The following is a 15,042-nucleotide window of genomic DNA, read 5'->3' as shown; positions in this document are numbered from 1 at the left end:
GTTTTATTTATTTGGCAACAGAATCATGAAACACTTTGATTAGAAAGTTATTTTACAGATAGACACTTTCTCTTTGACTGGGTACAAAATTAAACATTTTAACCCTAAAAACAACAAACTGTGTTTCTTTCAAAATGTCTGAAGACTCTCAGTCATCCAGGTCATGGTTTTCCAAGGTGGGAGGTTGAATTTGGAGGACTTCATTTCCCAGAAATCCTGAGCAGAAACATTTTACTTAAAAGTGCCTCATGGAGTTTTAGATCAAACAGTTTGTTAGAGTCAGTTCGTTGAGTCGACACCAAACAGCTGATTCCTCTCAGGTCAGGTGTTCAGCTCGTCCATGGATTTTTCCCTGTCTGCTCCTAAAACACAAGATCAAAGCTTTCCATCAGAATCAGCAGCAAGAAATAATTAAACTTTATTTATACAGAACATTTCATAATAACAAATGCAATACAGTGAGCTTCACAAAAAGAAACAGGAACATTAAAAACAACAGGACGCATTTAAGATGAATACGGTAGGTGAAGTTAAAATGTAAAAGTTTCTCTGTAAAAGCTACTTTAAAAAGATGAGCTTTATGTTTTGTATGAAAGTTGTAAGTGAGGAGCACATTCTCAACTCTACAGGGAAATAGTTTTAGTTTTATTATAATTCCATCATTCCAGTGATGGAAAACTGAAAAAATACAAGTCAGAGAAGCCATGTTGGATGTTTTTATTCAAAAACTGGTTTCTAATGAAGATCACGTGAAGATAAAGTTGGAATTAAGACAAAAAAGAATCAGCGAATCTCTCAAACATTTCCAGACTTTCTGCAGTGATGACCAAATTAAATTTAAGATATTTTTAATATCACATAGAATATAATTTAACATCTTTCTAATGGCCAAAGAATGATGGAAAACCAGTTGGTACAATATTTAATTACTTTAATTTCCCTTTAGGTTTAGTATCTAGTACTAGTCTTCTAGTCTAAGAACTCTATCTAAAAGTCTACAATTATTAAGTACATGAATTTATTAACATTTATATCACATTTTGTCAGTAATACGAGCTGTTTATAACAACAATTCAGTAATATAATTAATCAATTAACCTGGACTGTGAAAAGAAAACTGATCCATTAACCAATCTGTTAAAATATTCGAATAATGTTTTATTTGTTTACTCCAAACTCACTTTAGACTGACTGGATTCAAAATGTTTTAAATCTGACGTCACCTTAAAGGATCAAACTGATTAGTTTTAGATTAAAAATACATAGAAACACATTATCAGTTGTTTACTGACAGTTAATAAACTTGAAGTCCAGATTGTGATTTCTGCTTTCATCAAACCTGTTAATTCAGTCATTCTGTTACTTCTGTCTGTTTCGTATCCACAGCTGCAGCTTTCTCACATCAATTGTTGTTTTGATCAACTGTCCAGTCAATAAATATCAGAAAACAGTGAAAAACACTTTTCATAAGGTGACGTTTTCAAATGACTAAAGATATTGAAGTTACAATGATATAAAACGTGTTTTCTGCAGTGGGAGAGGGGTTACGTCACCTTTCTCCATCCACTTGAGTTTGCAGCAGTGAAGGATTCTGGGAGCTCACCTGGTATTTAGTGTAATGCGAGCGGCTGCTGCAGTGCTGCAGTTTGGCTTCGTCCTCATCGGCGTAGATCACCTGACACAAGTTACAGAAGTAACCGACGACCGGACGAACAAACTCTGTTCCTGCAGGAGAAACAGACACAACGAGGTGTCAGTGAACGCACCGCTGCTGTTCCTCCAATCAGACACAAAATGATGTCAGCAGCTCGTACAGGTGTTTACATTCAGTTTAAAGTGAGTGAAACGTGAAGCAGCAGAATGATGTGGAGACAGGAAGTGTCTCTTCTTACCAACAGGTTTGAGTGGAGCTGCGGCGCCCTCTGCAGGTCCAGTAGCAGCTTTCTACAAACATCGCAGATAAACAGCAGTCAGTTTCTTCTTAGAACAAACAAATCTAAAACTCATCACTCCTTCAACTTTAATAACTCCAACAACATTATACATTATTATAACAACATAAAGTACAAAAACAGCCACTGAGGCGTGTAGAGAGATGATTTTACTCTTTAGGTTTGGTGATTTAGGTGCAAACATGCTGGTACAGTCTTTAAAAACTCACTGAAGAGAGCTCAGGTAACGTCAGAGTCAGTTAAATGTGTTTTATTGACTTATTTTGAGTCAATAAAACACGTTTCTATGGATGGAAATATTAGTCGGTCTGTCCACCACAGTATCAGTCAGTATCTGTGAGATAAACTAAATAGATAAATAACTCATAAATAGATAGATCCAAACTTTTTTGAATCTATTAAAACTGTGAATAAGCCATAATAATAATTATATGCTTTAAAATAATATATAAATAAAACAACTGCAGCTCATATTGTGTACACTGGTTTTCCATCAACAATCACTGCCTGTATGACGGTGAAACAGGTATTAAATAGCTTATATGTTAATTAATTTAATGTGAATGTGTTGTGCATTGAGCTTCAGACAGTAAAAAGGTCTTCAGGTCTCAGCTGTACCTGCTCAGTTCGTGGTCTCTGAGGATCTGCGGTGGAGTCTGGTTGATCTGGATTCTTCTCTCCTGATTCTGAAGTCGTCTCCGAACGAACTCGCTGAACTTCAGACGACGTTTTATCTTCACACAGATCCTCCTCTGACTCTTCTTCAGTCTTTTCTCTTTTGAACTCTTTCTTCAGCATCTTTTCAGGCACCGAGTCGCTCTCATCACTCACCTTCCTCTTCAGCTTCTCCTTCTCTTCACTCGTCTTCAGCAGGATCTCCTTTTTAGAGTCCTTCTCTTCAGCCTCTTTGAAGGCCAACTGCTCTTCTGGAGTCTTTTTATCGACCTCTGACATCTTTTCTTCAGTCTTTTTTGACATTGACTCTTTCTCGGAGATCTTTCTGGATGCAGAGTCTTTCTCTGGACAGTTTTCAGGCACTGACTCTCTCTCTGAACTCTTTTTTAATGTTGACTCTCTCTCTAGAGTCTTTTTGACAGCTGATTCCTTCTCCAACATGTTTTTGGAGTTCTTTTCTTCAGTCTTTTTGGACACCGACTCTCTCTCTAAACTCTTTTTTAATGTTGACTCTCTCTCTGGAGTCTTCTTTAACGTTGACTCTCTCTCTGGAGTCTTCTTTAACGTTGACTCTCTCTCTGGAGTCTTTTTTAACGTTGACTCTCTCTCTGGAGTCTTTTTTAAAGTTGACTCTCTCTCTGGAGTCTTTTTGACAGCTGATTCCTTCTCCAACATGTTTTTGGAGTTCTTTTCTTCAGTCTTTTTAGACACTGACTCTCTCTCTGGAGTCTTTTTAGACGTTGACTCTCTCTCTGGAGTCTTTTTAGACATTGACTCTCTGTCTGGAGTCTTTTTAGACGTTGACTCTCTCTCTGGAGTCTTTTTAGACGTTGACTCTCTCTCTGGAGTCTTTTTAGACGTTGACTCTCTCTCTGGAGTCTTTTTAGACGTTGACTCTCCCTCTGGAGTCTTTTTAGACGTTGACTCTCTCTCTGGAGTCTTTTTAGACGTTGACTCTCTCTCTGGAGTCTTTTTAGACGTTGACTCTCTCTCTGGAGTCTTTTTAGACATTGACTCTCTCTCTGGAGTCTTTTTAGACACTGACTCTCTGTCTGGAGTCTTTTTAGACATTGACTCTCTCTCTGGAGTCTTTTTAGACGTTGACTCTCTCTCTGGAGTCTTTTTAGACGTTGACTCTCTCTCTGGAGTCTTTTTAGACACTGACTCTCTCTCTGGAGTCTTTTTAGACATTGACTCTCTCTCTGGAGTCTTTTTAGACACTGACTCTCTGTCTGGAGTCTTTTTAGATGTTGACTCTCTGTCTGGGGTCTTTTTTGGGGACTCCTTCCTCCCTCCGGACTCCTTGTTGGACTCCTCCTTCTCTGATGTCTTGGATTTGCTGCGTCTCTCGCTCCTCCTCCCGCTGCTGCTTCGACTCCTTCGCTCGCTCCGCTCGTCCTCGTCCTCGTCCGACTGAACCGTCCACCTGCAGACACACACAGCCAGGAGTTGAGGCATCAGGAGTCAACAACACAGAGACAGAACAGGTGACGTTCGGAGACACTGACCCCGCTGTGAGCCGCGAGTATTTGTGGGAGATGTGGACGATAAGTTTGGAGCCGTTGAAGGAGACGGATTTACAGCTCAGCTCTGTGGCAGCTCTCAGAGCCTCCGAGGAGCTCGACATCTCGATGAAACCCTGAAACATGAAGATTCCTGGTTATGCAACAATAATACAACTAATTCATACAGTAGTTTTTATGGAACAAGCATTTTATATGAACAATAAGTAAAAAGAGACGTTCATTTTCGGACCTCTCGCCGGCGGCGGATTAGGAAGTAGCGCACCGCCTTCCCAAAACCTTTCACCAGGCTGATGAACTCCACGTCGGTGTAGAAACGCAGCGGCAGGTTTCTGAAGTAAACCACCCTGGTAGACGGACCCTGGAGGAAAAGAATGAAATAATAAATAAATTAACTGTGTCAGTAAACAAATGTTGAGATGTTTTACGAACAGAAATATTTCCTCCTCACCTCGGGTTCATCTCTCTCTTCTTCTTCTTCTTCTTCTGTAACACAAACACCAACATATTCAAATAAAACATGAATTAGAAAACTGAAAACTGTCTGTAATTAAGTTCAAGTAGAGAGTTCAGTATTGCTTATGTTTTAAAAGCTGAATAAAAAATGTTAAATAAGTTGATTAAACCGTCATTTTCAGACTTCCAGACCTCCTTCAGTTTCTGGCTCATCAGACGCTTCTAGTTCATCCAGAGTGATGCAGTTCTCCAGGTCCACCGGGAAGCCTGGTTCCTCCTGGAGGTTCAGTTACAGCTGGTTATTGATTATCAATGATTATCAGGAATCAATGATTAATAGTTTAGTCAGTCTCTCTGGACGTGTCTCAGTGACAGCAGCAAATATCACTCAGACAGCTTCAGTCCAGCGTTAACATCTTCAGACTGATGAATCCTGATGTTACGTTTCTGCTTTGTCTGCAGATCAATGAACACTTCGGTTTAAACTGGGATTATTTATTCATATAACTCACTGCGCTGTAGCTGCTAGTTTTATTTATATAGCGTTTATATAAATATACCACTGTATATTTATACTTATTGTGTTTGTTTGCACATTAATAAATATGTTACTTTAAAGAAAGTACGGCAGCAGTTTTCAGCCTGTTCTTTACCTCATCGTCCTCTGCTGCTCTGATGGATTCTGACTCTTCCTCCTGCATCTTCTCCTCCTCATTTTTCTTCTCCTGATCACCTTCCTCTCCATCTTTCTCCTCCTTTTCTTCGTCTGAAAAGTAGTTTAACAGTTTAAAAACATTTCTACCTGAAAGTTTGTCTCGTCTTTTCAGAAGCAGCTCAGTTTGTATCTCTACCTTGTACAGGTAAGTCTTCCTCCTCCTCCTCCTCCTCCTCGTTCTCCTTTTCTACGTCAGCGTCATCCAGAGTTTCCAAATCTTCATCCTCCAGATTCTCTCCGTCCTCTCCGATCACCTCCATCCCCTCGATGTCGCTCTCCTCTGCAGACGACCTGCAGCAGCATTTTCTTTCTTTTCACTTTTACATTTTCACAGCATTTTCACTTTACGAGTAGCAGTTTTCCCCGAGTTTAGCCTCTCAGGCTACACAGAGGCTGGAGGTTATACCTGCAGGCACTACTCAGGGATGTAACAATACTGTAAACTAACTTTTCAGTCAATAATTTCATGTTATTGTTTATGATTAATATTCTAAAAAGATGCTGAACATCAGTCAAAGTAAATGGCACAACTCTTTAATAATAATATAATACATCAGATAATATTTATAATAAAGCATCAGTTCTGTATATAAACAGGGAATATTGTTTACATATTTGCTTCAACTCTGAAACCAAACCTGAGTTTTGAAAAGTGGCGCATAAATAAACTTTATTATTATAAAACACCAGCAGCTTTTTAAAAATAACTGTATCAAAGTGATATTTAAAAACTGACTCTGCTTCCGGCTCGCTCGCTTCTTTCTCTCCAGTTTCAGGTTGGGCGTCTCTGAGAGGAGGCTCGGCTTCAGTCCTGGACTCGCTTTCTGTGGACAGAAGAAGAACTTCATGTACATTTAAATACAACTTTCACACATTCAACCATAAAACTTTAGTTTAGCTGTGTTTAAAAACAGCTGTAGACTCTGTTTAAAAAGTTATACATGTTTTTTTTAATATTTAAAGATTTAAAAAGGGGAAGAGCAACAATTTTGGAAATCTGCTTCTCTTTCTAGCTGCGCGTTAAATGTTCAGATTGATTCTCTCTCATGTCTGTGCAGTAAAAAGCTGCAACTGACGATTGTTTTCATTACTGATTCATCGATTGTCTATAAAAGAGTGAAGAATGCCTGTTATCGTTCCTTTAATGCCATGGAAACCGTCCAAAATCCATCGATAGATGTTCAGTTTATTATCACAGAAAAACTTCAAATCCGCACGTTCGAAAAGCTGCAAACTGGGAATTTAAAATGTTTCTTAAAAAAAATTACAAAACTACATTGATTGACTGATTTTGTGTCGATCAATAAATAAAGGAAGTAATTGTTGCAGCTCTACAACTGTAAATATGAAGCTACAACCAGCAGCTAGTTAGCGTAGCTTAGCATAAAGACTGGAAATGTGTTCATTACATTCAGACAGGCTAACTGTTTCCACCTGTTTCCAGTCTTTATGCTAAGCTAAGCTATGCTAACCAGTCACGAGAAGGAAATCGATCTGAACGGTACATTTCAGAACCTCCCTGCTTTCACTGCTCCCACTGTGCCTTTTACTGCAGGAAACTACTGTTATGTCATCTCTCCGTCCTCCACTGTGATCTGAAGCTCTTTGGTCGACTCGGCTTGTTTTTAGACGACCTTCATAAATAAACTGACGGCAGTAAATCAACTAATATCCCAACAACTACTGAGACACGTGTTTTTACTGAGATGAGTTTTCTTACCAGATTTATCGGGTTTCTCTGGAACCACAGTCCTCTCTCTGGACCTGGACCTGGACCTGGACCTCCTCTCTCTGGACCTGGACCTCCTCTCTCTAGACCTGGACCTCCTCTCTCTGGACCTGGACTTGGACCTCCTCTCTCTGGACCTGTTCTGCTTGGAGGATCTGCTGCTGGATTTATCTCTGGACCTGGTCTTCCTTTCTTTACTGGTCTTCCTCTCTGTGCTGGACCTGGTCCTCCTCTCTCTGGACTTGGACCTGTTCTGCCTGGAGGATCTGCTGCAGGACCTTTCTCTGGATTTATCTCTGGACCTGGACTTAGACTTGGACCTGGTCTTCTCCCCGTCGGTCCTCGTGGTCTTGTCCTCTCGGTCTGCGCTCGGACTCCTCGTCCTCTTGGTTGAGCAGGTTTCCTCTTCGTACCTCTTGGCTGACGGGACCCGCCTGCAGGACGGGACAGAGGGAATATTAACTCCCGATCAATAACCCATCGATCGGAAGCGGCTGACACATTTCCCAGCAGCCCTCAGTGACTCACATCAGACTCTTGTATTCTCCAGAGAAGGAAACTTTGATGAAGTCGCTGTTGATCCTCAGAGTGTTGGAAGAATAATAATCAACCAGCTTCTCAGCATCTGCAGCGATTTTCATCTCAACAAACGCCTGAAAGATAAAAATAAAGTTTATTATTTCTCTACTAAAACAGGCTCAAAGATCATATGAGCTTTAACAACTATAATAATATAATAAAGCAGAAAGTGACTCTTTTTGTAGTCTGATCAATTCATTACATTTCAGCTTTAACAGTATTTAAGGATTCAATAAACCTCCACTGAAGATTTATTTTTATAGATTAACTTCTCATTCAGTTTATGCAGTTTTCTTCATTTAGTTGATTTATTTATATGCTTTTATTTACATATGTTCTGCGGTAATCTGATTACATATGTCATGTGATCCATGAACGTTTCTTATCTGCTCTCATGTCTGTAAAACACTTTTTAACTTGTTTACACCGCTCCTCTCATTCAACAACTTGCTCGGATTTCCTCCCGTCTGGACTACTGCGATGTCCTTTATTTGGCTGTACATCCCTCTATCGCCCCAAAACTTTGGAACAGCTGACCTCTGTTCCCCTTCCCGAGACACTTTTAAGGCCAAACTAAAGACTCGCTTGTTCACTCAGGCCTTTGATTGTCGTTAAAACCCAGTGTTCTACTATTATTTGTTTTCTATTTGTTCTTGTTTGCTGTTACCCTGTTATGTTGTTTTAATTTATTCTTGATATCTTATTGTACAGCACTTTGGTCGACTGTGGTTGTTCTGACAAATCCTGCACAGAACACCTTTAAATCTCAGTTTAGCACCTGCAGGATTTATGACATCACAACTAGTTTGGAGCCAATGGTGGTCCAGTATGCGACCATCACAATCCATCACCCTGCTTTTTCTAGTCTCGTCTCTGACTCCTCTTCTTCTTCTTCTTCTTTGACCTGCGTGTGTGATTGACAGTTTGTCGGATCTCACCATCGACGGCAGGAACAGAGTGTAGAGCGGCAGGCCGAAGCGTTTGACGATGCTGATGAGATCTGATTGGCCGTCCGCTCCTGCTGGAGCCGGAGTGAAACTCACCACCCGAGAGCTCTGAAAACACACACACACACACACACACACACACACACACTATAATCTGAAATATATGTGCACAGATGAGACAATATTCATATTCAGACAATAATTCAGAAAGTTTTACATGTGCGTTTTTATTCTGGTGTCATATGGTTTTAATGTTGGTATCGTCACATTAACTGTTTTTATCACATCTGTGTAAACAAGCTGATCGTCCCAACATGATGCATCAGCGCTGTACCGTCTCTTGTCTTCAGAGTATTTGAAGTAGAGTATTACTTTATCAGGAGGTCGTGACTCTTCAGTGTGAGCTGCTGGTTGGATGAATATTCACCTGGAGGAAGTTGAAAGTGTTGGAGATGCTGAACTCCATCTGCTCTCCGTTCACAGTCGGAGGATAGTTGTTGTGGAACTTCACCAGGTCCTTCGCCTGGTCGATGGAGCCCAGCTCCACAAACGCCTGCAGGGTTTACAGCGAAGTTTAAGATCAACAGGATGAAGGGAAAGAAAAAATCTGTTTCTGTTACTGAAAACGAGGCTGAAGATACAAACTGAAAACTACAGCGAGGAGACTGAAGAGAGGAGAACATTTCCTTCAAAAGCACAACTCTTCTAGTCTCATTAATCATTAATCAGTTATCTGCACATACGATTTGTTGACAAGGAGAAAAATACCCGACGGATCCTTAAAAGACAAGCAGATGGGAGTGAAACACATCTGACATCGATGTGACTAATCTCATGAAACTGAACTAAACTCTGTACAACATACACAAAAATGTTCCTGACTAGAGCTGCAACGATCAGTCCATTAATCAACTATCATATATAATCCACTGATCGTTGATTATTTTAAACAAAAAGGCCACAATTTTGATTCATGTCCTGAAATTTGAGAATTAGCTGCTTTTCCTCGTGTTACACGACAGGTAACACGAGTCTGTTGGTCTGTTGGTTTGAGGAAATTGTTACCGACATTTTTCACTGTGTTTTGATGTTTTAAAAACCAAACAGTTAGTTGATTAATCAAAGAAATAATCAGATAATAATAATCAAAACGCTGCAGATACGAAGAAGAACAGCAAACATGTATTATTATACATGGTTGCGTAATAAACCACATGGACTCACCAAAGATGGAAACATGAGGATCTTGACGATCTTTCCGAACGGTTCGCTGAGTTTCCTCAGATACGTCTCGTCCACAGACTGAGGAGGAAACTTCACACACACCACTTTACCTTTCTCTGACGTCTGAGAGACACACCACAGAGTCATGAGTGAAGTTCATCCTGGAGCGACTAAACTAACTACAGTCAGAAACATATCCGTGAACTTTCTGAGAGTTAGCAGGATCTCTACTTTACCTTCTTCTGGGACTTTTTATTGGGCTGAGGCTCTGTTGAACACAGAGAGACGAAGACGTTAGAGCAGCGATGAGGAGCATCAGAGAGAACGATACCATGCCTTTACTTACTGGTGTTCTGATTGGCTGTTTGGGCCGGCTGGGCGGGTTTTCCTTCATCTTTCCTCTTCTGTGATTGGTCGTCAGCCCTTGGATGACAGAAGGATTTGATTTAACTGGTGTTTTTTTGAATAGTTTTCAGCAGAAACAAGTACAGCGGCTTTTTAGAGCTTTTTCTCTGAAAACAGCTGCCTGCTGCGGAGACAGATAAACAATGAGCTGAAACTCACTATAAAGCTCACTGATGATTCTCTGGAGGTTCATCACTACGAGCCACGACCAACATATTACACACTGACACATCAGACTGTGGAGTTACAGACACTTTAAGATTACAGTCATACAGTCCACTGACCTGCTGACTGTCTCCATGCGACAGTCCCAGTTAGGAAACCTGAAGAAGAAACAAGACAGAGTCACAAAACCAAAACTGAGAGAACATCAATACACAGAAGTAAAGTCAATAAGTTCTCTAGTTTCACAGCAGCAAACTGGTGGTAAACTGGTGGTAAACTGGCAGCCACTGCTGTGAAACTAGAGACCCAATCCTCTTGTTCCTCTCTGTGTTCCCTCCACGTGTCAATAAAGGTTGAATATATGAGTCAAAGTCCGTCAGCAGCGGGAAACTTACTGCTGCAGCAGGCTGAGCTGTCCGTCTGCATGCTGAGTGCCGTTGATGTGTTTGATCCACACCTGAAACACAAAAAGCAGAACTACAATGAGATCTGCTCTGTCACACTGCACCGTGTCTCTCCAGCAGCTGCAGCAGCACACTCACCAAACACCTGTTCCCAGCATGCCTCTGCAGCAGGAAGCCTGATAACCCCCCCCCGCCCCCCCATCAGACTCTGTAGCCAGAGACTCGAGGTGCAGGTGGAGTACTTACCTTCTCTGACAGCACAGTGATATCACACAGAGAGCACGAGTACGGGTACACCGCCGGCGTCGTCCCGTGGAAGTCCAGCGCTTCTTTCTTTGAGGGCATGGTGGCAGTGATGGTGGTGGTGGCGGTGGCGGCGGTAGTGGCGACGACCCGGCTGCTGCTGCTCCTGCTGTAAGAGGCTTCAAACTCACGGCGTTCCGACCGAGGTCTCTGATGGTCCTCAGGAGGAGGAGCTGACCTGTACTCAGCTGGCTGAGAGAAACGGGACGGACGGCTTCTTCTGCCTCTTCTTGCTGCCGGCGAGCTGAAAGAGTGTCGATCCTGAGAGGAGGACGGACCGGCGTCTCTCGCTGTCTTACCATAATCAGAGGAGCCCGCTTTGTGGCTGTAGTCCACCATGTAGCTGGAGGAAGATGATGATGATGATGATGATGATGATGGTAGTGGTGGTAGGTCGGTCCTGGAGGAAGGTGCGTAGGAGACAGACCTGCTGGTCCGGTTCCCCCAGCGGTCCTGAACCTGCTCAGAGGGAAGAGGACTGGAGGGGACCTGGTCCAGTGGGTAATGGATCGGCTGGCTGCGGAGGTGATCCCAATCGCCTGCAGGATGCCGCACAGCGCTGGCAGGATAAGAGGAGGAAGAGGAGGAGGAGGAGGAAGGAGCATTGGGGGGGAAAGGTTTGACCGTCCCTCTCTTGCCTTTGATCTGTTGGAGGAGGTGAGGCAGCGACTCCACGGTGAGGACGTCTTCAGGCAGCTCGGCCAGCAGAGCCAGGTCGCTGGGCTCCAGACCGCAGCTGCTCAGGATGCTCAGAGCGCCGTCCGCTGACCCCTGAGGCGGGGGCAGCGCCGCCGCTGCCGTCGAGCCTCTGGAGGAGGAAGAGGACGGGTAGGAGAAGGACGACAGACGAGACGGTAGCGGCGGCAGCGGCGGCTCCTGATGCGGTCTGTAAAAGTTGTGGTGCGGTGAGGCGTGACGGCGGTCTGAGGAGCTGTAAGTTCCCAGATCCGGTCGGAGGTCAGTGTCCGGGGGCGGGCGTCTGTACGGGTAGTTGTGAGACATGACGGGAAGGCGGCTGTGGACTAATGCTGCAGACAGAAGGTGCCAGGGAAGACAGGAGATGTAAAAACCGACTTAGAGAGACGCTGAGGAAGGTTTGTCCACAGACTAAATATTTCATCTGAAAACATGAAAACACTGCGGCAGAAGAACAACTTGTTCTGGTCTCTGGAAGAAGAAACAACATGTTTTAGAAGTGAACAGAGACATGATGATGTTTAACATCTGACGGAGCTGTAAGGATAAATTAAGCCTCCTGCGTCACTACATGTTAGTCAAGCATGAGACTCTCCAGAGACTGAAAACATGATGCTGTTATTAGTCTTTGACCAAACTCTTCATGATGAAGGAACATGTCATCCAGAGCAGCGGTGAGACTCACTGACGTGTTTTTAATCAGATATATCAGCTTTGATACAAACACAATACTTGTTAGTAGATCAGTTCATTGTTGGTTTGGATCCAAAACATGAAGATTTGTTGACAATAAAAAAATATCAGCAGGTTGATCCTTTAAAAGGGAAGCTTCAGGTATTCAAAAAATGATAGAGTTTGTATGTAAAGATTAAAGTAACTGCAACTAACAATTACTTTCATTAACTTATCGCTTCATCTGTCGATTATTTTCTCAATTAATCATTTAGTCCATAAAATAGTGAAAAATGTCGATCAGTGTTTCCTAAAGCCCAACATGACGTCCTCTTAGATATCCAGTTAACTGTCAGAGGACCAAAGAAGCTGGAATCAGAGAATTTCGGCGTCTTTTGACCTATAAAATCACAGTTTTCTGAAAATGTTAAAGGGCAGAAATGTGTTTTTATTCGGTTACCATCATTAGCTTAGCAAGCTAACATCAACAACGGCTAATATCTCACCTTGAGCTGAACTGGTAACGACAGGAAGAAACAACTTTATAAAGAAACGTTTTCAACAACGAAGACGAAAAACAGAAAGTCGAGCAATAATAACAAGCTAACTGAAGCTAAAGCTTCTTCTTCGTCGTCTTTAAAGACGGTTGTAAACAACAGAGTGGAGCATTACCGCCGCCAGCTGGTGAGGAGGCTCCACTGGGCCTTAACACATACAAAATAAAATACAGCACAACTACATTAAAATAAATACAATTACATTAAATCGATACATAATAAGATCAAATTAAATCAAATAAAAACTTTAACAAAAAATAAATAAACACTTGTTCTGTTTTACCTATGCTCTTATATTTAAAGTCATTTAAAGTCATTTAATTTATAAGACATTTACAAGTATAAAAATTGTATTTTATTGATTTTACTATTGGTTTCATTATCTTTCGTTGTGTTTTATCATATTATTTTAATATTTTAGTCACTGTCAGCTTTTGTCTTGTATTAATTTAATTTTAAGGTCTTTGTAACTGTTTTTTTTTTAAAAGTGCTATTATATTCATATGTCTGTGTGTGTGTATATATATATATATATATATATATATATATATATATATATATATATATACATATAATGGAAGACACCTCCTGAGGTGGTTGAGAATGACCAAGCCAAGATCCTGTGGGACTTCCAGATCCAGACTGACAAGCTGGTGATGGCTAACCAACCGGACATCGTGTTGACAGAAGAAGGCAGCGGTGATAGACGTAGCGATCCCAAGCCACAGCAACATCAAGAAGAAGGAACACGAGAAGATCGAAAAATACCAAGGGTTGAAAGAGGAGCTGGAAAAGATGTGGGGAGTAAAGGCAACAGTGGTGCCAGTGGTAATGGGAGCACTGGGGGCTGTGACCCACAAACTGGGAGAGTGGCTCCAGCAGATTCCAGGTAAAACATCTGAGGTCTCTGTCCAGAAGAGCGCAGTCCTAGGAACAGCTAAGATACTGCACAGAACCCTCAAACTCCCACAACTCTGGTAGAGACACACCACCACCCCCCCATGGGAGGGAGGGGGGTGAGAGGGAGAATTTTTATATATATATACTCACCAGCCACGTCATTAATACCTGTGCAATCTAATGTAATCCAACACAACAGCTCTGCCATATATTCTACATTTATGAAGCTTTTACATTTTCAGTTTTTGTTGACGTTGTCAGAAAGGTGATAATTCTACTTTATGTTTATTATTGAGGTCGTGGTGGGCGGTGGTTTACTAGAGTGCATTATATTGAATGGTGTTCCTAATATTTTGTCCATTCCATTAACAAACATGAGGAGGGAAAAATATTAGGACCTGAAAATGTATAATATACTGTTTTGGGTGTTTATATTTCTATCTTCTACTCTTTAGCTCAACAATCACATTTAAAAGGTCATGAACCCTGTGTATTGTCTGTTTAACCTTATATATATATATATATATATATATATATATATATATATATATATGTTATATATAGCTGTGAGTGAGTTTGTTTGTTCATATTTTGTGTTTTTATTTGTAATGATTTATCTATATTAATGTTCCTTTTCTATATGTATAAATGTGTGTAAAATAAAATAAACTAATGAATAATAATGTATTTAATTATACTGAATATGGAGGAATCACCAGTATTCAACCTTTTGTTTTGCAACTATAATTTTCCTATAAAGGTTTTCTGAAATCTTTATTGTTCCATGTTGTCAGTTTCGACCAGCAGGTGGCGCCGTGAGACTATTTTACAAAGTGTTGACTCTCTATTTAGAGACAGAAATACTCAGAATATAATAAAGAGCCGAGACTCTGTCGGGTTTAACAGGAACATCACAGCTACATCCACACATCAACATATAAATAATAAATAATAAACAGTTACAAGACTCATAACGACATCAGATAATGAAACTGTAAATTCTCCAAGAGACGTGAGAGACTGAAAGCAGATCAGCAGAGATCAGTGTGAACATGACGGATATCTGAAGTAACAGGATTTAAATGTGAGGTTGTTGGGTTTATCTACTTTTATTATTTTTATTGTTATTTCTGAAGTACA

The 15,042-nt window shown here is 41.1% G+C and overlaps 1 protein-coding gene across 4 annotated transcripts; it reads right to left on the bottom strand.

Moving 5' to 3' along the window:
• Positions 1-176: 176 nt before the first annotated feature.
• Positions 177-13,070, bottom strand: LOC137188649 (nucleolar protein dao-5-like). Of its 4 annotated transcripts, none has more exons than XM_067598228.1 (22): positions 12,952-13,070; positions 11,021-12,105; positions 10,766-10,827; positions 10,490-10,528; positions 10,147-10,223; positions 10,037-10,068; positions 9,801-9,923; positions 9,004-9,129; positions 8,568-8,684; positions 7,579-7,703; positions 7,042-7,484; positions 6,058-6,145; positions 5,458-5,612; positions 5,260-5,372; positions 4,799-4,883; positions 4,602-4,636; positions 4,383-4,511; positions 4,136-4,266; positions 2,571-4,053; positions 1,893-1,944; positions 1,604-1,725; positions 177-362 (listed from the first exon to the last, which is right to left on the bottom strand). In XM_067598228.1, the coding sequence occupies exons 2-22, from the start codon at positions 12,077-12,079 to the stop codon at positions 330-332; spliced, it is 4,629 nt and encodes a 1,542-aa protein (XP_067454329.1). In that variant the 5' UTR covers positions 12,080-12,105; positions 12,952-13,070; the 3' UTR covers positions 177-329. The 4 variants fall into 4 exon arrangements, with proteins under 4 accessions (XP_067454329.1, XP_067454332.1, XP_067454331.1 ...); XM_067598231.1 differs by lacking the exon at positions 12,952-13,070 and having other exon boundaries at positions 7,042-7,097; positions 7,146-7,484; positions 11,021-12,606; XM_067598230.1 differs by lacking the exon at positions 12,952-13,070 and having other exon boundaries at positions 2,571-3,008; positions 3,048-4,053; positions 11,021-12,605.
• Between the last annotated feature and the right edge of the window lie 1,972 nt (positions 13,071-15,042).

This window comes from Thunnus thynnus, chromosome 9, assembly GCF_963924715.1.
Source record: "Thunnus thynnus chromosome 9, fThuThy2.1, whole genome shotgun sequence".
Lineage (NCBI taxonomy): Eukaryota > Metazoa > Chordata > Actinopteri > Scombriformes > Scombridae > Thunnus > Thunnus thynnus.
This window is presented reverse-complemented; position numbering and strand designations above follow the sequence as displayed.